At 37.9% G+C, this 24,357-nt stretch overlaps 1 protein-coding gene across 4 annotated transcripts in view; it reads left to right on the top strand.

Moving 5' to 3' along the window:
• The window catches only part of CNTNAP4 (contactin associated protein family member 4), a 264,163-nt gene that overhangs the window by 206,350 nt on the left and 33,456 nt on the right, over nucleotides 1–24,357 (top strand). For all 4 annotated transcript variants that reach the window (XR_009559901.1, XM_030863289.2, XM_060288512.1 and 1 more), the window contains 3 exons: nucleotides 3,664–3,820; nucleotides 8,178–8,305; nucleotides 23,564–23,734. Coding sequence is in view for 3 of the 4 variants with exons in the window: in XM_030863289.2 (XP_030719149.2) it covers nucleotides 3,664–3,820; nucleotides 8,178–8,305; nucleotides 23,564–23,734 (456 nt within the window). In the remaining variant the exon portion in view is untranslated. The remainder of the gene's footprint in view (nucleotides 1–3,663; nucleotides 3,821–8,177; nucleotides 8,306–23,563; nucleotides 23,735–24,357) is intronic.

Raw genomic sequence — 24,357 nt, forward strand, 5'->3', positions numbered from 1 at the left:
ATGTGACAATATCTTGAGTCCCACCAGCTCTGCCTTAGTGCGGGCTTTAATGACGTAATTTATGAAGTTACTGCAAGATCTTTCCTACTGGCCTCTCAGCCGGTCATCAGTCCGTATCTCCTGCCCACCCACTGTATCATCCAAAAGATTAATCTTCATGACGAGAATTCACCTGTAAGAAACACACTGCTTCCATCACAACACTTTACTGTTTAAGAAGCTCCAGTGCCTTCCTAGCTCTTCTGTCCAGTACGGACTCTTCCGTCTGGACACCTCAGCTGCGTATTCTGGACTCACTTGCCTATGAACCTTCATGCCGCTCCCCGGCACACTGTCTTCTAGCAGCAGTAATCAGGTGTATTTTTCTTCAGTAGTCAGAGAAGATTCTAAGACATCTGCACAGTAAAGCTGCTTTGTTCCCTCTCATTTGTCGTCTTAAGAGAGGTTGGCGTTCCAGACAGAATGACAAGAACTTTAAAATGAAATGTGTTTCATGTGTGAATATCATGTGTTATGTGGGTCATGCAGAAAAATTTTGAACTCCTGGTATGACCTTTGAATCTTTTGTTTCCAGTTAAGCCCCAATCCTATTTACTTGTCCACCCACTTAATCCAGTCTGATCATTTTCTCCCATATGCCTGAGTTCCACTCCCTCTTCCTCCTTTTCCTCCTCCTTCTTTTTCAGAATGTTCTCATTCAGCCTCTTAACCCCTCCTAACTCTTCTCATCTTGCTGGTATCCCCTCAAATCTTAACCCCCTGAAACCCCAATCCCATCTGAGACTGACCATCAGATAGTTGTAGTGCAAAGAGCATAGGATTTAGAGGTGGGGAGAGAGATCTGGGTTCAAGGTCCAGGTCTCTTGTTGATTAGGTACAGAACTTGGATAGAAGAGTATTTCTCAGTCTTTGTTTTCTCGTCACTGAATTGGGGCCAATCATACCAACCTCAGGGGGGCGTGGTCGTGGCTGGGTGGTATAACACATACAAAGTGCATGAAGTGAGCTCCTCTCTTCCCAGCTCTCCAGCGCATCGTGGTTAGAGTGAACCTTCCAGTTCAGTATGCAGCTGATTGTTCATTATTAGTGAATATTGATATTGGAATCTAAAAAAGAAAAATAGATAAGCAAGTACAGAAGTGTATTCTAAGAAGAATGAGAACCATAATTTTAGAAGGGAAAATGAATGTGATGGAACAAAATGAACTGAGTTGCTTAACTAGAGAAGAAAGGAAAGAAAAGACAGTCATCAAAATCACAAATGAGTCAAACTCTAAAAGAACCAGAACACGGAATCCCCAAGAATGTTAGTGAGCGAGCACCACACGAAGTCAAGGGGACAACAAGGAGTGTGAAGGATTCCCAGGTGTTTGGCAACCACTAGTAAGGAGAATAGTAAACTCTAGAAGGCTGTAGAACAGATGATGAGGATAACTGTTAAATACACAGATTTTCCTCAGGTCCGTGACCCTAGAATTCATGTAGAATGGATCTGAGGTGGAAAAGAGGGAACAATTTGGATTTCGAGGTCACAGTAAGAAATGTATGGGGAAGATCAGGAAGGTGGTGTCAGACAAGTTAAATTTACAGTTTCAGATCTTGAGAATATAGCAGCTTCAAGTAATAATGGTGCCATAACTGTGGATGAATAAAGGTCAATGTATATGAAAATGTTTCCGGCAACCTGTGGGTCTGCAGCTCAGCACACTGAAAGGATGCTCAATATGAATACTCAAGCCATTTGGGATTTTAACTCTGAGAATAGAAATGATCTACCATGATCTCTGATACTTTATCATTTTAATTTCAACTTTAAAATTTTTTCATGCTTTTCTTAATTCTTCCTTATACTTATGTAAATTCTTTAGGACACTTCAAAAAGTCTTGGAGGAAACTGAAGGTATTTGGTATCTTTAAAACATTAAGTGGTTTCTACTTTGTAGGGAAAATAGCAAATTTATTTATTTATTTACTTATTTATTTATAATTTATTTTTGGCTGTGTCGGGTCTTAGTTGCGTCATGCTGGATCTTTGTTGAGGCACGCGGGATCTTTCGTTGAGGCGCAGGCTCTTTTGTTGCAGCACACAGGTTTCTCTCTAGTTGTGGTGTGCGGGTTTTCTCTCTCTAGTTGTGGCACGCAGGCTCCAGGGCTCCTGGGCTCTGTAGTTGTGGTGTGGGTTTCAGAGTGTGTGCGCTCTGTAGTTTGCGGCACACAGGCTCTCTAGTTGAAGCGCACGAGCTCAATAGTTGTGGTGCGCAGGCTTAGTTGCCCCACAGCATGTGGGATCTTAGTTCCCTGACCAGGGATCGAACCCGCGTCCCCTGCATCAGAAGGTGGATTCTTTACCACTGGACCACTAGGGAAGTGCCAGGGAGATAGCAAATTTAGATGCGAAAATATTATTCAGTATTTAGGAATAATGATTTATTTTTTAAATCTATGAACACATAACGTTTTAAGCAGTATGTTGAAATAGATCTACTAAATGCTTCAAGCAGGTTTCTCCTTCAGTTGATCAGTTAATCATGCAATTAAAGAAGATGAAGATTCTTGATATTAATTAATGCATAACACAAGCTTCCAACAACTCCTTGTTTTCCCGGCATAGTGGACAGGAATGTATAGCAACGCTGGGAGAGAGGTTGTTCGCATCAGCACAGGTCCAATTTAATAATAAGTTTTTATGAGCTTTGGCATTTGTAAGTAAGGAAGAAATTAGTAAAATTGGGCTAATGGCAGCAACTTAAAAGGTTTGTAAGTCAATGGAAAAATGATCAAGCACCTTTGAGGAGCTGACTGATTTGATGTCACCTTCTTCTCATGCCGTGATTCTCAAGTGACTATGAGTTTTCCTCTCTAACTTGTTTTTTCCCTAAGACAGATTGCCTGCATGCCGCATCTAAATGTTCTGTCTATTCTTTGCTCTAGTTCCTTGGCATCATGTTTAGTCTTAGCTCTGTGAAGGAGCTGGTCGCTGAACATTCATCATAGAGATAAATGCATTTGGTTAAGGGAAACTTTGTTTTTGAGTGGAGTATCTGCTTCGGGCGTAAAGATATCTCAGTGTTATTTCTGTAGTCTTCAAATAAGTAGCCAAGCCATAAGTGGAAGAAAAAATACACACTTTCAAATATATCTTAAATCATAGCAAGGGAATGCTGTAGTATGCCTAATGTTTAATAAACACCTAGTTTATTTTTAGCCAATAAATATATTGAGATAAATCACTAACTTTACATAGCATTTCATAATGTTTTAATGGGCATTTCATGATCTCAAATCAATTTTGTTTCTCATAGGTTAATTACTGTGGTTTATAATTTGATGCCTTCTTGTTTCGAAAAATTATTTTGAACAAAATTACATGTGTAATCTGCTCTCAATACATTTTTTTTTACTATTATGCCTGAATTAAATAGGAACTGCTGGTTTCTTTTCTACTCAAAGAAAAATATATCAATCATTTAAGCTTAAATAATGAAATATTTTTTAAAAAACTTTCTTAAGGAAATGCCATCAATTACAGTGTTGGGAATATCACTACATCCAATCAGTCTTTCTCCGTTTATTCTTTTTAATGACTTGGGAAGGAGGGAATTATACTGGATGGAAGGGTTGGGGTATAGAACACATGTCACATTTCTCACCTTTGTCTTTCAGATGGAACCCCTCTGAGCTGGTGGGTTGGAAGAACCAATGAAACACAGACTTACTGGGGAGGTTCTTTACCTGATCCTCAAAAATGTACTTGTGGATTAGAGGGGACCTGCATCGATTCTCAGTATTACTGCAACTGCGATGCTGACCGGAATGAATGGTGATTTCCATATGATTTCCTTATGCAAAATCAAGTTTATTATTCTTTTAAATGAGTCACTCAAAACATATATAAGTAGGCAGATACTAAACGAGGTAGTACAGTGAAGAAATTAAAGGCACGTTTTGATGAAATGTATTACAATCTGAATTCTAAATGGTAAGATCACTATCTTGTTATTTGAATTTTTTGGTAATGGATCATGAGTCATACACCTTTTATTTCTGTAATATGATGAAACAGAGGCATCTGCTTCATGTCTGCTTTGCATTTTAATCCAATTATCATTCTCTTTAAAATTAAGTATAATTAAGAATTATATTATTCTCAAAATATATTTACAGCCTTTAATTACTAACACATCTCTTCAATAATCTGCCTATAAAACCTCTAAATATATAAACTTAGAATTTCCCACAATTATTTAAACACGTAGCTCTTTTATTTTCTTAAAGGATACACTATGCTATGAAAAACTAATATTCCATTTATCATATTTTGAAAAAGGAAATCTATAATATTTAGGGATTTGAAAATCGAGCTTGAAATATTCCATTTATTCATTTGACATTCCATTTATTCATTTGTCAAACATCAAAGACTGTTATATCAAAAACCAGATTATTTTAGAATACCCTAAAGGAGGCCTCTATATGGAGTCATTGATTATACTCTTACTGTTATATGTTCAGTATGAAGAATATTGTCTCTCTTACTCAAGATTTTTCAAAATTTCTACTCCTTTGGGAGATACTTTTTTTTTTCTTCTCGCTGCCTTCACAGAAAATGCCCACACAGTAATAATGTATTTTGAAATGTGAATAAAAAAATTTTAAACTAATCTAATCACCAATAACTCTCCAATGTCTGCATGACATTTTGTTCATCAAAAATAATTTTTAAAAGTAAGACTTTGAAATTTTTCATATTAAATTCTGCTTATGCTTAAGTAGCTTGCGTAGAACTAACCTAACCCCAGATAACATTTGTAATCCCAGGAAAACTATTTATTAAAAACACCTACTTGTAGCAAGTGGACAATAACCAAATGTAGGCAGAAACTACCAGGGTTGGGAGCCTTCAAACCTTAAAAGAAGGGAACTTAAGTGGGTGAGATTTATGTTTATGTGCCTTTTCCTTGAGGCTACTCACCAGACCACCTACCGTGGAGTGGCTAGAACTCAAAGAGAACACTAGATTTTTTTTGGCAGGGGGTATCAGAGGAAAGTTCAGAGCAGCCAGAATGACTAGAAATTGATTTCTGGACATGTCAGAAAGGAGAAAACCACTTGAGGGGAGACCACTATGTCAACTCCTCTCAGACCCCTGACCCTTGAGCTGCACATGCTCAGGGGATATTTCTAGGAACCAAGCAGAGAGATGCAGCTGGGAAACTGAACAAGCCACACAGGAATTTCAGCAGCAACCACCAGAGGAGAGACAGAATTTAGAGCTTAAGTCTCAGTAATTGAGATGGGCTTTGTAAAGCCCTCAGCCTTCCATAGAAATGACAGAAGGTCCACTGCCTTTACAGCAAAGAGGATGTCCGAGAACTGAGTATGATTGAAAACTACAAGTGAAACTGACACAGGCCCACCCTGATGAGGTAAAACCTCCATTATTGTGATAAGGTTGTGATTTAACTGCTTGTGAAAACAAAAGAAGTCTTCAGAGAATGACAACAGAATCCAGAGTCTCTACAATGTATCACCCATAATATCCAGAATATTATAACAATTATTGCTTATTCCAAAAGAGAGTAGACTTTGATCCAAAGTCAAGAAAATAAAAGTACCATTAGAAACAGGCCATGGGACACAGGTGTTTGATCAGCAGGCAAAAACTTTAAAGCAACTGTTAAAAAACGTATGAAGAATTGAAGGTAAAAATAATCACAAGTGAACAAAGGGTATTCTAAGCAGATAAATGAGAACTTTATTAAAGAAGCAAATGTAGGGACTTCCCTGGTGGCGCAGTGGTTAAGAACCTGCCTGCCAATGCAGGGGACATGGGTTCGATCCCTGGTCTGGGAAGATCCCTCATGCCGCAGAGCTCCTGAGCCCGCACGCCACAACTACTGAAGCCCGCGCGCTCTAAGGCCTGTGTGCCACACGTACTGAGCCCGTGTGCTGCAACCACTGAAGCCCATGTACCTAGAGCCCATGCTCCACAACAAGAGAAGTCACCACAGTGAGAAGCCCGCGCACTGCAACGAAGAGTAGCCCCTGCTCACTGCAACTAGAGAAAGCCCGCGCACAGCAACAAAGACCCAACGCTGCCAAAAAAAGAAGAAAAGAAAAGAAAAAACGAAGCAAATGTAGATTTTAGAACAGAAAAGTACAACATCATCAGAAGTCAAATATTCACTGGATAGACTTCAACTCTTATGGGAAATAGCAAAAGGAATCTTCAGTAAACCTGAATATACGTAAGTAGAAATCATTCAGTCTGAAGAACACAGGAAAAAAAAAAGATTGAAGGAAACATTGACAGACCCTTTGTGGCTTGTGGGAAAATATCAATGATTTAACAGGCAAGAAATTGGAGTCCCAGAAGGGCAGGAAATAAAATGAGGCTATATATATATATATATATATATGTATATATTTGATGAAACTATGGCTAAAATTTTCTCAGATTTGCTTAATAAATATCTCTGGAAGCAAGCCCCCAAGATGGCCCCCGATTTTCCACACTGCCTGTTGTTCACACCATTGTGTAATTTCCTTCTCTTGTATGTCGCATGGACCTTGTGACTTGCTTTTAAGAACAGAATATGGTAAAGGTGATGAGATGTCACTTCAGAGGTTGGGTTACAGAAGACTGTGACTTCTGACTTGCTCAAAATTCTCTGCGTCTTCTAGCCTTCTTGCCTCGATATAGCAATCTGCCATGTCGTGAGCTCTCGTGGACAAAGAATTGAGGGTAGCCTTCAACCAACAGCCAGTGAATAACTGAGGCTGTCAGTCCAACAGCCGGCAAGGAGTAGAGTACTGCCAGCAGCCACAGGGTGAGCTTGGAAACAGAGCCTTCCCCACTCAAGTACTGAGCTGATTGCAGTCCTTGCCAACACTTTGAGTATAGTCTTTCTTTGGGAGAGACCCTGAGACAGAGGATCATAAATCAGAAGAATCATAGACCGTAAAACGTCGTGTTTTAAGTCACTGCGTTTTGGGATAATTTGTTATGCCATAGTAGATAACTAGCACAACTTCAGTGTATGGATTCCAGAAACTCAGAAGATCTCAAGCAGAATAAAAACCAGAGAAAAACACACCTGGGTTTGTTGTTCATGTTGCCAAAAACCAGTGATAAAGATGAATGTTTTCAAAGTAGCCAGTTTGGGTGAATCTGGTAGAAGACATTCCATACAGGGGAATAAGGATACAAATGAAGGCTGACCTCTCATCAGAAGCACAGGTCAGAAGACAATGGAATGATAACCTTTAGTGTGCTGGAAGAGGAAGCACTGTCAACCCAGAATTCTCTACAGGACAAAAATACATTTCACAAATGAAAGTAAAATAAATTCCTGTTCAGATTAAACAAATGCTGAGAGAATCTGTTGTCAACACAACTGTACCGTAAGAAATACTGATGGACATTCTTCAGGTTAAACAGAACTAACACCGGATTAAAACACAGATCTTCAGGAAGGAATGAGGGGCACTGGAAATCATGGATATGTCAGTAAATGTAAAAGCCAGTGTTTAAATTTTTCTCTTGATTAGGTAAATATAAATTATAAAGTTTATAACATCTGGATTTAAAATATATTATTACAACCATAGCACAAAGAACAGGTGTTTATGTAGGGAAGGATGTTAAAAATTATCCAATGGTAGGCTTCTGACATTTTATATTAAGTAATACAACATAAAATATAAGTAGACGGTGATGGATTAAGGATGCGTCTTATAATCTATAAAGAAAATATTAAAATACAATAAACAGTCATATAGCTAAAGGGTGAGTAAAAAAGTAAAATCGAATGCAAAACAATATGAAGTAAGCCAAGAGGAGGCATGAAAGGGGAGCAAAAATACAAGATATCCTGTGGGGAAAAAAATAAGAAACAAATACCAAAACGGTAGATCTGGAAACACACTAGCAGTTATTACACTAAATGGCAGTGGATTAACCATCTCATTTAAAAGGTAGAAAATGGCCAACAGAGTTTAAAAATCACCAACTATATTCCGTCTGCAAGGGACACTAATTTGATCCTGACTCTTCTGTGTGTGCAAATTTAGCTCAGAACATCTTGGCTTTGAAATGCAATAAGGACTATTGTTTACTTTATAATTATGTTCATCAGAATAATTTTAAGAATCTTGCTGTTGTTACTGTTTTTTAGGACCAATGACACTGGATTCCTTTCTTATAAAGAACATCTGCCAGTAACTAAGATTGTGATCACAGACACCGGTCGACCACATTCAGCAGCAGCCTATAAACTAGGGCCTCTGCTCTGCCGGGGAGACAGTAAGTGGTGGCGACGTGCCATAAACATGTCTGAGGAAAGTGATGTCACTTAAGAACCATGTTTCTATCTTATAATAATTAATCAGACTTCTCTTGTGAAAACTCATAAGCAGTGTCTGAAATCATTCCTATAGTCAATCAACAAAGCGCCCCTTATAGAATGCAAAGCCCGGGAATAAGTGCTGTTACAGCAAACCTTGTTACGAGTCCAAGAGAAAGAAAGCACAAAGCATTTCTATTTGATTGGTTCATAAACTCACTCCATCATTCCTAAATGTCTGCATGCCATTGTCTATAAAGGAAGGCCTCAGTGCTACATAAAATTATCAAGTATGTATGGTGAGTTTTATACTGTTGGGCCTGGGGTGAAATTAGAACATCAGTAGAATCAAATGTTAGTTTAATCAAACACATTTCAACTTCTAATCTCATTTTTTTCCCCAGTTTGTGTGTGTGTGTGTTTAGTCTAAATCAGTGGTACCTGCTGTTTTGTATATTCAATGTATTAACACTCTAAACCGGAATTTTTTAGTTAAAATATAGTTTCATAGAAAATACATATTTTCAGCAGGGAATGAAATTAGCATACATACCCATTTATAACCTCCCTGAAGTCAGCTAGGTTAGAGACTGATGCGTCAATCATTTTTGCTTTTAGTTATTTCCAGAACTTAAAATGCAAATAGAAGAAATATTTATTTACCTTAAAAGTATATCCTAGGGCTTCCCTGGTGGCGCAGTGGTTGAGAGTCCGCCTGCCGATGCAGGGGACGCGGGTTCGTGCCCCGGTCCGGGAAGATCCCACATGCCGCGGAGCGGCTGGGCCCGTGAGCCATGGCCGCTGAGCCTGCGTGTCCGGAGCCTGTGCTTCGCAACGGGAGAGGCCACAACAGTGAGAGGCCCACGTACTGCAAAAAAAAAAAAAAAAAAAGCTGTCTGCCATTATACCTACCATCCCTAATCTTTATCACCTCTACTTCCTGTTCTGCCAGTAGGCCTTAAACAGCCTACTGTTAAAGATGACATAGGGTATTTCGTGCAGAGAAAAGTTATGTGCAAAGAGATGAGATTGTAAACGCAGGATGCATCCTGAGGAATGTGATGATTTTGCGTGACTATAGAGAAATTGTTCTGTACATCACATGCACTCTTCACTGCTGGCTCTGATCTTAACCCTTCAGGGGCTCAGGCCGGCTTCCTCCATTTGCCACCATCGCTGGGGAATTGTTCTGCTTTGACTGAGGTCACTCCCAACTCTGTCCCTTAGGGGTTCTTTCTTTCAGACTTCCTGTCATGAACTTAAGCACACAGCATCTTTTCCCTTAGGGCAGTGACTCTCCATCCAAGGTGATTTTGCTCCCTCAGGGGACATTTGGCAATATCTGGAGACAGTTTTGGCTGTCACAACTGTGAGGGGTTTTATGCTACTGGCATCTAAAGGGAGAGGCCAGAAATGCTGTAAATATCCTACACAAGACAGCCCTCCACCACAAAGAATTATCTTGTCCAAAAGGCCCATAGTCTTAAGGTTGAGAAACTAGAGCGTTAAACTTTTGTGACCACGGGGATGCAGAAGGAGGCTGGCAATATCAGGAATAAGGATTTACAAATACTGTAAGGATTTAGAGACCTGCTGATTAACATCTGACTTATTAATGAAACAATCACTGAGAGCTTTCCTTGGCCTTCTTGTCCCCCATATCTACTTTAGCGTTGAGGCTCATCGCCACATAAGGTCATAGAGCATTTTCTGCATAAAGGGCCCTTTTTAAAAACTTTCTCAGTCTGAAGAATGATGGTGGCAGAGTAATGAATGCCCCCATTTTCTCTGTATGGGCAGACTGTATCTCTGAGGGTGCAATGCCCTAGACACAGTTTTTTTCCTTTCCAAGTGAGATACACTGGGCAGATGTAGGGCTTCTAGATATGGGATCATGCACAGTGGGCCTTATAAGCAGAGGAAAGATATGTGGATGTTATCCTGAAGGCATTAGGACTGGAACACTAGTTAGGCCTGGGATAATTTAAGACTTAGCTTAATTCTTGTGATCCAACTGAAAGCATGGAAATCAGTTACAAACCTAAAGACAGGAAGGTGACCTTTGAAGTAAGACAAGAAAAATGATGAAGGCTTGAACTAGGCAATAGTTGTCATGGGGCTTAAATAAGGGGCTCAATTAGGGAGGTAAGTTCAGTATGCTTTGGACGGGAGTGAGGGTGAAAAGCTGTGAGGACGATCTCCAGCCTCCTGACTTGAGTAAAGCAGGTAGCACCATTTGTTGAGACAATTAGAATGCTAGCACCCTTCATTGAGACACAGAATTTTTAGATTTTCTTTGAACAGAAAAATAGAAAGATGAAAATAAAAAAATAATATTTTGGATTTATCACACAAACCAGAGATGTTGAAAATTTCATATCTAGCCATGTTTTTCTAGGAAAGAAGACAGAAGCCTTGAGAAAGCAGGACAAATAAACAAAAATGAGTGAGACCTACAGGTACCAGATATGAACTTGCTCCTAACTCCAAGTCTTTCTTTTCATTGTTTTAAATGTAGATGGGTATAAAATTTTGTGTTACTACTGCTATTATTGCTTAATGTCAGAAGTCATAGATAATATCGTTAGGTGTTTTACCAAAAGCACAAAAGATATGAATGATAAAGTCCCCTTTAAAGTTGTGCTGCAGATATAAAACTTAGTAACTATTGTTGACCTTAAAGAATTTCTTTATTTATGAATATGGAAATACATTTTTTGAAAAATATGTGAAAAGTAAACGGCAGAATTCAACATCCTACTTATGATAAAAACTACGAACTTAAAAAAACTTTCTCAGTGTTTCAAAAGGCATCTGTGAAAATCTGAAAATATGACTATCCTGAATAGTCACAGACTTAATGCTTCCTTTCTAAAATCAGGATCAAGACAAGGATCTGTTCTCACCTCTCCCATTCAATATCATGCTGTTGGTCCTAGCACATGTAGTATGTCAAGAAAAGGAAGTCGAGTCATACAGATCAGAAAGGAAGAAATAAAATGTCTCTATTTGCTAAAGACATGGTTTCCTAGGTAGAAAATTCTTAAGAATTTGTAAAAAAATAAGTGAGTTTAGCAAGATTACAGGATGCAAGGTCAATATGCAAAAAATAAATTATATCTCTGTATGCTAATAATGAAAAACTTTAAATTGAAATTTTAAAAGTACCTTTTAGAGCAGCACCAAAAAAAATGAAATAATTTGGTATAAACATAACAAAAATACATAACATTTATGAGAAATAATTAAAGAACTAAATAAAAATGTAATACTCATAGATTGAAAGATTTGATTTTGTTAAGATGTCAATTTTCCCCAAATTGATGTACAGATTGAATACAATCTCAATCAAAATCCAGCAGGCACTTTTTTTTTTTCCGCAGAAATTGGCAAGCTTATTCTAAAATGTATAGGGGGAAGCAAAGAAACTAGATTGGCTAAAACATTTTGAATAATAAAAACAAAATTGGAGACAGCTATCTGATTTTAAGGCTTGTTGCAAAACTACACAATTCAAATCAGTATACATTGATATCGAGATAGACAAATCAATTAATGGAGTAGAATAGGTATATGTATACACACACACATACATATGCACATAAGGCAACTCAAGGGAGAAAGAATAGTCCTCTTCAAGAAACAGTGCTGGAACACTTAGAATCCATTTGCAAAAACAAAAACAATAAAAGAATTTCATCCCATACTTCAAACTGCATATAAAAATTAACTCAATCACAAACTTAAATGTATACCCACAAACTATAAAACTTCTCTAAGGAAATATAGAAGAAAATCATAGTGACCTTAGGTTAGGCACAGATTTCTTAGATGCAACATCGATAACATGATCTATACATTTTTTTAATGATAAGTTGGGTTTCACCAAAATTCAAAACTGCTTTTAAAATGACATTGGGATTGAGATTGGTATTGACATATACACACTACTATATATAAAATAGATAACTAATAAGAACCTACTGTGTAGCACAAGGAACTCTACTCAATATTCTGTAATGACCTACATGGGAAACGAATCTAAAAAAGAGTGGATATATGTATATGTATAACTGATTCACTTTGCGACACAGCAGAAACTAACACGACATTGTAAATCAACTATACTCCAATATAACTTAATTTTTTAAAAATGGAAAGAAGAACCACACATGGGGAGAAAATATTTGCAAGGCGCATATCTGATAAAGGCTAGTATCCAGGATATATGAAGAACTTTCTAACAGTGCAATTAAAGAAAAATTCAGATTAACAAATGGGCAAAAGATTTGCACATACATTTTGTCAGGTAAAATATACAGATTCCAAATAAACACATAAAAAGGTTTTCAGCATCATTAGTCATTAGGGAAATGTACAATAATACCACAAGGAGATACCAATATATAACTATTAGAATGGCTGAAATTGTAAAAGAATAATAAAACAAAGAAACTGACTGGTAAAGATTTTAGTAACATGGGTATTCTCCAGGATACTCCTAGGATCTTACTGAATATGTTTCTGACTTTTACTAACTTTAGAGACAAAGGGTCAACGGAAAGAATCACGGGAAAACATCTGGGTTTACAGTTAATAGAAAGATTGTAACTAGGAGGGCTCGTACATATATTTTCCTTTCTGCTCACTCTCCTGGGAGCAGTGGGACCGTCTTCATTTTTGAGGTGCCATCAGAAGTCTTCTAGACCAGGGGTCCCCAACTCCCAGGACGCGGACTGATACTGGTCCGCGGCCTGTTAGGAACCGGGCTGCACAGCAGGAGGTGAGCGGCGGGCGTGCGATTGAAGCTTCATCTGCTGCTCCGCATCGCTTGCATTGCCGCCTGAACCGTCCCTCCCCACCACCGCCCATCCATGGAAGAATTGTCTTCCACGAAACCGGTCCCTGGTGCCAAAAAGGTTGGGGAGCGCTGCTCTAGACCAATAATTCTTCAACTTCAGCATGCATTAAAAATTATTGGAGAGCATGTCAATTGTAGTTGCGTTACCTTCAGAACTCTCCCCTCACACTAAGGAGAAAGCGTAGTAGTATTGACCCCCGGGGTTAAATGTTTTTTGACATCAATCAGGAGGATACCTACACGGAACTTCCCCTGTTTCTGCAGGCCCTGCAGCACAGAGAAAATTCATCAACCACTGATGGCATCTGGCTCCATTTCCTCTTCACTTGCTTTCTTTCCTTCATCTGCAACATACCTCCAATCCTTTTACTGAAACCATCCACACTCACATTCACACCCTTCCTACATGAAGCCTTCCACAGGTCTCTAGAGGACTTTACCTACACTTTCAAAGAATGTTCAGTAAATTACGAAGATATACTTCTCATACTGGCTTTTAATTATTTCTGAGCCTCTCAAGAGCAGGTCCATTGCTCATTTATTATTGTATTCCTGACACCTAGTATATTACCTGTTACATGAAAGATAATCAATAAGTAGCAGCTTATGAAAGAATGAGAATGATCTATCATACACAGCTCGAGAAACCTATAGCTTGGAGTTACTTGTGAGAGAACAGGAATAAGTTTTTTATTGTATAAGCAATTAAATGATATGCAAATATATACTTTTAATTAAAGGAGTTTATATTTTGAAAGACTTATTCTGAATTTTAAAAATCACAAAGTACAAAGGACGTTTAGTACCATCCTGAGCCATTTCTCATTCATGTACGTGGGCTTGAGGCAGTGAAAGTGCTTTCAAATAAGCACACGATTTTACTTAATACTTTTGATTTTTCACTCTTTTAATAAGACAGTGTTTTTATAAAACTGAAATACTACTTCTTGAAGAAAGAAAAATATCTTATGACTTATTTTGCTTTTTTTTTTTGCGGTACGCGGGCTGCTCACTGTTGTGGCCTCTCCCGTTGCGGAGCACAGGCTCCGGACGCGCAGGCTCAGCGGCCATGGCTCACGGGCCCAGCCGCTCTGCGGCATGTGGGATCCTCCCGGACCGGGGCACGAACCCGTGGCACGAACCCATGTCCCCTGCATCGGCGGGCAGACTCTCAACCACTGCGCCACCAGGGAAGCCCCCTGTTTTGCTTTTTGTTTTGTGTTCTTTTGAAAAGATTTACATCACTAGCTAGTAACTGATATTCAAGAAACTTCCCAAATGTGGGGCAACAAACATTCTTTCTAACACTTTCAAAAGATTTCCATTTTTTTTTTGAGACTGGGAATCCTGATAATTCTCAGAACTACAGTAATATTTTTTTGTGACAAGATTCTACATGTATATACCTGTATTCATTGTTTTAAATATTAATGACAATTGATATGAAGTCATTCTAACATTTTAAGATATACAGAAATGTCAAAGGAAAGACTACAGTAATCACCAAGAGTCACACAACTCAGAAATAATGTTTAATACCAGTGAGCTTTATTCCATACATTTCTAAATAGCGCTAGTGGCGGGTTTCCCAACCTCGGCACTCTTGACACTTGGGCTGAGTAATTCCTTGTGATGGTGGGGTGCCGTCCTGTGCATTGTGGGGCATTTAGCAGTGTCCCTGGCCCCTACCTGCTAGGCGCCAGTAGTACCCTCCCCAGTTGTGACAACCAAATATGTCTCCAGAAATTGCCAGATGTTCCCTGGGGTGCAAAATAGCCCCAGGTTGAGAAGCACTGTTCTAGACAGAAGAATAGAAGAAGAGATTTAGAAATAAATTTGCAAAACTTTATTAACTAAAGTTGACAGAGAAAGAAGCTGTAAGGATTGCTTTATATTATTTATATATTGAATAAATATATATTCAACTTGTATGATCTTGCTAAACTTAAAAAAATTATAAAAATTTTAAAGGTTATAGAGTCACTTGGTTTTATATTCAAGTTGTTTTAAATTTTAGATAGCATTGATCTATTCTGAAAAATGGGAAAATTAGCACTCCTCTGTTCCTTCCTCGTCTTTTTCTCCCCCCACATCCCAATTTTTGTTAGTTATGCTATTATTTGTATGGCTGTTTATTTATTTATTACGGTATACGGGCCTCTCACTGTTGTGGCCTCTCCTGTTGCGGAGCACAGGCTCCGGACGCGCAGGCTCAGCGGCCATGGCTCACGGGCCCAGCCGCTCCGCGGCATGTGGGATTTTCCCGGACCGGGGCACGAACCCGTGTCCCCTGCATCGGCAGGCGGACTCTCAACCACTGTGCCACCGGGGAAGCCCTCTAGGTATCTTTTGATAGACTATATTTCATTATGAAGGAATGCTTTATTTTTATTTTCCCCAAAAGAGTTTGTATGTGCTTTATTCTCAGAATTCTTTCAAATTTGACAAGGTCTATCTGTTACCTTAATGCTTAAAAAAAAGTTAGGCTGGCAACATTTTCTTTCAGAAATTTGTGGACAGTCCTCCTGTATCTTCTAGTTTTTAATGTTGCTGTGGGAAATTCTGAGGCCAAACTGACTTTTCCAGCTTGAGGTGATTTGCTTTTTCTGACAGAATAACTTAAGGAATAGTTATCCTTATAGGTCAGTACTTAACAAGGATGCATCTTAGTCTTGTGTGCTGGTATTAATTTTTCCTGAAATAGGCTGTGATGTGGTAAAACGTATCCCTGCATTTTATAATCGGTTTAAAGAGTTGTAAGCGTGATCTAAATTTCTGCTCTCAATTTGTTTTTCTGGACAAGGTTGTATTTTTAACTCTTTGGCATTTGAATTTTTGAGCCAATTTTATGAAATGTATTTCTTCTCAGTTAATTCATTGTGTTGAAATTTTATGTCTCACCAAGGCACCCTCAAAACCTACGTGGTTAGAAGATTGTTCTAAGTTTCTTTTTCTTAGACTCTTGTCATTGAAATTGGTTTCTTCATTTTGCCTGCATCGACTTGTTCAGCTGTCTGAGAAATCACAGCTGCCCAGAATGCATTAAATAATCAAAGGTGCATGTAGGCAATAAATAACTTTGCAGAAGTTGTATTCTTAGACTGGAAAAAGCTATTGACTAGTGATTTGGTTAATTTCTCTTCCATTGACAGAGTTCTGTTCCATTTGGCAGACTACATATAAACCATTAAAAAGAATGAGGATCAATTCCATTTTAACAGATAATCATATAATTTTGCAAGCTCCACTATATCTGATAATCCTTCACCATTAATAAATTCTTTTTACGTTCTTGTGTTTCATTTTGTTTTCTTTCCTTGGGTTTCCTTTATTTAATTTTCTTAAAGTTTCTCCACCCTTTTAACGCCCTCATCTTCTTGCTTTTCTTCTTTCTTCTTTCTCTTCGGTCTCCTCTCTTTACCTTCCTCTTTCTACTTGTTTACCAAAGAATTTGAGTATATTTATGAGATACATATGATACAACCAAACTGGGCGTGATTACTCTAAGCTTTCTGATTGCTATTATGACAAAGAGAATCTTATAATTTCATTCAACAAATATTTATTGAGCCCATACACTGCACCATGTCTTCCCCACATTGAGACTGACAGGGAGAGAGAGAAACAGCAGTGAACGAAATAGGCAAAAATAAATAGAGAAGATCTTCATTCTTGGAGCTCAAGTTCTCCTGAGGTGGGGGAGATGGACAACAAATAAGTAATCTGGTGTGATGGACACTCGTAAGTATTGTGAAGGCAGTGCAGCTGAGAGAGGACTGGGGTGGGATTGAGCATTTAAAATATGATGGTTATTAGGTGCTCACTATGAAGGTGGCATTTGAGTAAAAATCTGAGGGAAATAAGAGAGCAAGGCATGTGAGTATCTGTGAAAGTACTTTACACAGCGGGGAAAGCCAGAGTATCCACACAGAGATGGGACTGTTGCTGATATGGTCATGGAACAGCAAAACGGCCTGTATGTTCGGAGCAGAGTGTGCAAAGAGGAGAAGGGTATAAGTCAGAGAGGAAACTGGTGGTCAGATCACTGAGGGTTTTGAAAGGTCTTTATTTTTCAACCTGAATGAGAATGGAAAACAGGAGAGAATTTTGGGAGGAGGAGCAGTGTGGTCTAACTTATGCTTTAGTGAGACTGAACAGGGTAGAGCTGATGAGCATATCACCAACAGCTGAGGGATAGTGATGGCTTGGACCATGGGCACGGTGATGATAGTGGTAACGTGTATTGTTCAGAAGGAGAAGCAATCACATTTGCTGTTGGATTGATGTAGGTTGCAAAAGGAGTAGTCAAGAATGATACCAAGGTGTTTGGTCTCACAGTCAATTAGAGGCATGGAATTGGCACTAACTGAGACGGAGAAGATTGCTGCTGGGGTCAAGGAGTTGCAGAGGAGTGTTAAGAATTCTGGTTTTGAACATACTAACGCTGAAATGCTCTTAGACATTCACATAGAGATGTGGAGTTGTTAGTTTGAGAGTTCCAGGCTTCAATTGTATATTTATAAGTCAGCAGCATATTTAAAAGCCATGAAATGGCCCGCAGGAGTTATTGTGGGTGGAGCAGTATAATGACAGGGCCTTGAGACGTTCCCACACTGATAGGTTGAGGAGTTGAGGAAGAAGAAAGAAAGGAAACTGAGAACAGTACCACTAATGAGAAAGGCAAATGAGTGCTGGTATCCTGTACTCCAAATGAAGAGCATATTTCAAAGAGAGGAAAATAATCATTAATTGTTGCTGATAGGTTTAAGTAAGATGTGGGCTGAGAATTGACAAAGGACTAGTATCTAGAGATACTAGAGATACTAGACCCCTCAAAAGTCAACAATGAAAAAAGAAGCAGCAGTCCAATTAAAGTATGGATGTTATGAAATGAATTGTTCCCCACCCCCAAAATTCATATGTTGAAGCCCTAACCCCCAATGGGACTGTATTAGGCAGTGGGGTCTTTAAGGAGATAATTTAAGTTAAATGATGTCATAAGCATGGGTCCCTAATCTGATTGGATTCATGTCTTTATAAGAAGACAAAGAGACATCAGAGAGCCCTCTCTCTCTCCGCCTGTGCACAGAGGACAGGCCATGTGAGGACATGGTGAGAATGCAACCATCTGCAAGCCAGGAACGCAATGGGTAAATGACATGAAGAGAGATTTCAACAAGTAGGGAATACAGGTGGCAATTAAACACCTGAAAAAATACTCAAAGTCATTAACCACTGGGCAGACACATATTAAAACCACAATGAGATATGACTACACACCTTTCAGAATGGCTAAAATTAAAAAAGAAAATAGTGACAACACAAAATTCTGGTAGGTATGTGGAGAAACTGATCACTCATACATGCTGGTGGCAATGTAAAATGACATGGCCACTCTGGGAACTCTTGACAGTTTCATAGAAAACAAGCATGCAACTCTCATACGACTCAGTGATTGTACTCCTTGGCATTTATCCCAGAGAACTGAAAACTTACATTTGTACAAAAACCTGTACTTGGATGTTCATAGCAGCTTTATTTCTAATGACTGAAAACTGGAAACAACCCAGATGTCTTTCAACGGGTGAATGGTTAAATAAATTGTGGAACATCCATGCCATGGAATACTACTCAGCAGATAAAAGGAATGAACTATTGACATACACAGCAAGCTGTGTGAATCTTCAGAGAGTCATTATAAGTGAAATAATTGTCAGTCTCAAAGGCTACGTACTGTATGCCTTTATTTGTAGAGCATTTTTCAAATGACAGTGGAGAACTGATTGTGGTTGCTGGGGTTAAGGAGGGGTTGAGGACAAGATGGAAGAGGGTATGGCTTTAAGAGGGAAGCCTAAGGAATACTTGCAGTGATGGAAATGTTCTGCATCTTAACAGTATCAATGCCAGTACCCTGGTTGTGATATTATACCACAATTTTGCAAGATGTTATCATTGTTGGAAACTGGGTAAAGGGTACACAGAATCTTTATTATTTCATACAACTGCATGAAAATCTACAGTTATCTCAAAATAAAAGTTTTCATTAAAGAAACCCATATTTCCAGCTTTTTAAAATGATTAAATGCTCAGAAAGATTCATTTGACTAGTAAACTATCCCTTGCCTTTGCATTTCTGTATTTCATTTTATTTTATTCACTTTTAAGAAAGGTAGTGTTGGGGGCTTCCCTGGTGGCACAGTGGTTAAGAACCCGCCCGCCAATGCAGGGGACACGGGTTTGAGCCCTGGTCCGGGAAGATCCCACTATGCCGCGGAGCAATTAAGCCCGTGCGCCACAACTACTGAGCCTGCGCTCTAGAGCCTATGAGCCACAACTGCTGAGCCCACGTACCACAACTACTGAAGCCTGCGTGCCTAGAGCCCGTGCTCCGCAACAAGAGAAGCCACCGCAAGGAGAAGCCTGCACACCACAGTGAAGAGTAGCCCCCGCTTGCCGCAACTAGAGAAAGCCCACTCGCAGCAACGAAGACCCAAAGCCGCCAAAAATAAATAAATAAAATTTTTAAAAAATAAAAAAAAAGAAAGGTAGTGTTACCAAACTCATCAGGTTGTATGCACTAAATATGTACAGCTTTTTACATGTCAATCATACTTCATATAAGTGGTTTTGAAAAAGAAGGAAAGGTAGTTTTAGCATGTCATATGCATTTTGATTTTAAAAGTAAAATGATGTCTTAAAAACAACAGATTTGGGGCTTCCCTGGTGGTGCAGTGGTTGAGAATCTGCCTGCTAATGCAGGGAACACGGGTTCGAACCCTGGTCTGGGAGGATCCCACATGCTGCGGAGCAGCTGGGCCCGTGAGCCACAACTACTGAGCCTGCGCGCGTCTGGAGCCTGTGCTCCGCCACGAGAGAGGCCGCGATAGTGAGAGGCCCGCGCACCGTGATGAAGAGTGGCCCCCGCTTGCCACAGCTAGAGAAAGCCCTCGCACAGAAACGAAGACCCAACACAGCCAAAATTAATTAATTAATTAATAAACTCCTACCCCCAACATCTTCTTTAAAAAAAAAAACAAAAAAAAACAGATTTTTTCAAATACTGTCCTTTTTTTAAACATCTTTATTGAGATATAATTCACATCCCATGCAATTCACCCTTGTAAAGTGAACTATTCAGTGACTTTTAGTATATTCATAGCATTGTGTAACCATTACTGTAATCAATTTAGAACATTTTCATTACCCTAAAAAGAACTCTTCACCTCTTAGCCCCTGTCATCTTTCAATCCTTCCATCTTCCCAGCCAACTAATCTACTTTCTGTCTCTATAAATCTGTTACTTTTAAAAGGAGAATCATTATCACTAATAAATGATATAAATAAAAGTTTAGCAAAACAGGTATTTTAAAAATTACTTGTAATCTTAATATTCTACTAAGTTAATTTTCCTATACGGGCTTTTTACTTTATGTATGGAATTAAATACTTAGTACATCTTCCTTTTCCATGTAAAAAACCATATGGGTCCCGTTATTCATTACAATTTCTTTTGAATTCTGGAAAGTTAATAAGTAAGTGGTATCCCTGAAAGAATCTTTCCAAATCTCTAGTACCTTATATTGAATGTAATTGAGAATATACTAATTATTAATTACTTTTATTAATTATTAGTAATAATTACTTAGAATAATACATCATGGTTTTTTAACATACATATATATATATATATATATATATATATATATATATAGCTATTCTTCTTCAGATTCTTTTCCCATATAGGTTATTACAGAATACTGAGTAGAGTTTCCTGTGTTATCCAGTAGGTCCTTATTGATTATCTGTTTTATATATAGTAGTGTGTATATGTTAATCCTAAACTCCTAATTTATCCTCCCCCACCCCACATTTCTCCTTTGGTAACTATAAATTTGTTTTCTGTTTCTGTGCGTCTGTTTCTATTTTGTAAATAAGTTCATTTGTATCATTTTTTAGATTCCACATATAAGTGATATCATATGCTATTTGTCTTGCTCTGTCTGACTTACTTCACTTCATATGGTAATCTCAAGGTCCATCCATGTTGCTGCAAATGGCATTTTGTTGGGAAGATAAAGAGCATTCATATAGTAAGTGATTGCATTCTGGTCTGCTCCAGGCGTAGCTGAGGGATTTTTAATCCACCCCAGCCATGAAATCCTCTCTTCAGAAGACCTGCCGCTTCTGGCTGGTGTCTGCCTGCTGGGCTCTGCTCTGCTTCCGCTTTCTTGCCCCTCCTTTGTCAGAGGCAGCCCAGAGCCTCCTGGGTGCTTCCTGGCACAGTCTGTAAAGAGCTGAGCTATCATTTGGAAATATTGGCCTTTCGTGTCTTTATAGTTGTTGTGAATTAGCAGCAATTTCTTAATTCAATAAAGTGATCTTACTTCATTTTTTTACCTATTGTGAGTCTGTAAACTAAGGTTTGCTAACTAGATAAATGTGGTACTATGTGTGTGTGAGTGTTTAAACTACCTAAGGTAATAAATTGTTTTCATTACTGTAGAAGCATTCATTGTAAAAATAGCAGCAATTCAAAGAATTGTTCCTCTGTTTCAGCCCGTTCCCTGAAGCCCTCTGTACGATGCTTTATTGGGTTAGTTGTGATATAAAAATGAAACAAGTGGGATATTGTGTTCTTATAGTAATAATATCTAATTTAGACCTTTAAGTAATTCTGAGGGTTCCTCTTAGTAATCACTCCAGATGAGCAAGATTTAATAATACTCCATAATTTAAAGTTACAGCTTTATTTTAATGTTCACACATTTCAACAGAAAGGCATTTAATTCCTTCTAAAAATAGGTCAGGTAAAAACTTTTAAGAACACTAATGTGTTATTACCCCTGGCTTGATATTTTGCTTTGCTTGCTGTCTTTCGTAGAGAGCAAAATATCTAGGCACGGAAATAGCTGTAGAATGGAAATAAGGACAAAGTTTGACATACTCAGAAAATATACAGTTTCATTTGGATGTAGGGGGAAAAAAAGCCCTCTAAGTATATTCGCAGCTGAATAAACTCAGCTCTAAAATTGTCCACATATGAGCTGAGGATTGACTTTTGAATCAGGTCCATAGGACATACAGGAAAAAATACAATAGATGTAAGCACCGTTTGTTTGGATCCAGAATTTATAGAAAATAAATCATAATCTAAGGAACAAATAGAAGCCAAGTCAAGTTCGTGACTTTTAACTTAACGAGGTGTCTGTTCTCTGCTAACATAACAAAACGTTGTTTTGAAATTCCTGTGTTCTAACTTCAGAGGATCAATACGTCTTTCTTCCAGGAAGGTCATTTAGTAGAATTTCATTCAGTGTTGTGAGTACATATGATGGCTGTTGCTTAAAACTGAAGATGTATATTTATTTTTGATGTGTCGACAACTTGCTGGTGGCAGCGGCAACGCGTAGTTCGTTTCTCCGATAATGCTTCTCATCAACCACGTGTATCCGGTTGGATTTCACTTCCGTCACTTCGTGCCACTGCATGTGTATTTCTTTTCCATGCTTTGTTTTTATAAGACCGAGAATACGTTTTTCAAAAGAAATCTTGTAGAAACTTGTAGATGTAACCAAAAAATGAATGGGAAGGTGAAAATAAGAAGTTGTATTTGGACAGAAATTATAATTTACTTTATAGTCCACACAATTTTTGTAGATGTCTTACTTTATCCTACAGTTTTTAAACATTTTCTCCTTATTTTGAGCATTTAAAAAAATGTTGAGAACCCTTTTCCTACTTCACTATTATAAGCAAAATAAAAGATAGTTTTGAATGAAAAGAACATTTTCATGAGCATATCAGCATAGCACAGAGTAAGTAGTGTCTTGATCTTTAATTAGATGAGAATATTTTGACTGCCAATCTCAGTTTAGAAAATCACAAAACCCATTAATGAAAACAGTTAGTTGGTGGTGTAACTCTGTAAGGTATGTTAGAAGTATTAGAACAAAAAACACTTTGAGCTTCTGTAGAGTTTTTGTTATTCAAAGTAATGTAGGTGTTTAAATTTTCAAGTTATAAAAAAATGTCTATTAATGTTTGGCAGATCTTATCATAATGCTTTGGTATTTAGGCTGCAGGTTATTTTCCTTATATGAAATATAACTTTCAGACTGTTACTGCAGTGATCATTCCTCTCCCATGTTGGAAGGAATCCAGAATTTCAACCCTTGTAAAATCTCCAATCATGTTTTCACGTCTTGTATACTGTATAATTAACAGACAAAAGAAAAGCAGTTTTGTGTAAATTAGCAATATTTTAAGTGTAAAACTGCAAAAAAAAGAAAATGTAATTATGTCATTTATTTTATGAATTTTTTTTCCTTTCTTATTTTTCCCTTTAAAAAAAAAACAGGGTTATTTTGGAATTCAGCTTCCTTCAATACTGAGGCTTCATACCTTCATTTTCCTACTTTCCACGGAGAACTTAGTGCAGACGTGTCTTTCTTTTTTAAGACAACAGCTTCATCTGGGGTATTTTTAGAGAACCTGGGGATTACTGATTTTATACGGATAGAACTACGCTGTAAGTCTTCTTTTCCTTAGAAGTCTATGGGATTCTATTTAGGAGTAAATTCTTTAACTAATTTTTAAAGTACTATGTTTCTACTTTATCAGCTGAATCTTTTCATTGTGTCCTTTTGAAAAAAACTATGATATTAAGATAGCGTTTTTGCAAGAAAATTCCTTGATATTTAACATATATAATAATTTGGGGAAATTACTAGTCTTCTCTAGAACCAACTTAAGTCTTTTAAATTCAAAACATTAAAAATTTTTAAAAATCCAAATTCTCAGTTAATTTCAAAATTACTTAATTAAATCAACCAGCTGTATTGTTTTGATATCCTCTTAGACTGCTATTAGTATTTTGATATCAAATGCATATTGCATGCTTTTGAAATTAAATAAACTTTGAATCACTGTCAAAATTATTTTTATATAAAATGCCAGATGCTGTTTAGTTTTCTTGCCCTGTAAATAGCTTTCATTTTTATCACCGTGAAAAATTAACTCTGGTGATGAATTTCTTAGAATCCATTCTTTCCCCAAAATACAAATGTATTTTACTGTCTCATTCCACATCTATTCTGTGCCGACATCAACGGTTCCTTCCATAGAGTTCAAACCATTGTCTTCATGTTTAGT

The sequence above is a fragment of the Globicephala melas genome, chromosome 19 (genome assembly GCF_963455315.2).
Source record: "Globicephala melas chromosome 19, mGloMel1.2, whole genome shotgun sequence".
Taxonomy (NCBI): Eukaryota; Metazoa; Chordata; class Mammalia; order Artiodactyla; family Delphinidae; genus Globicephala; species Globicephala melas.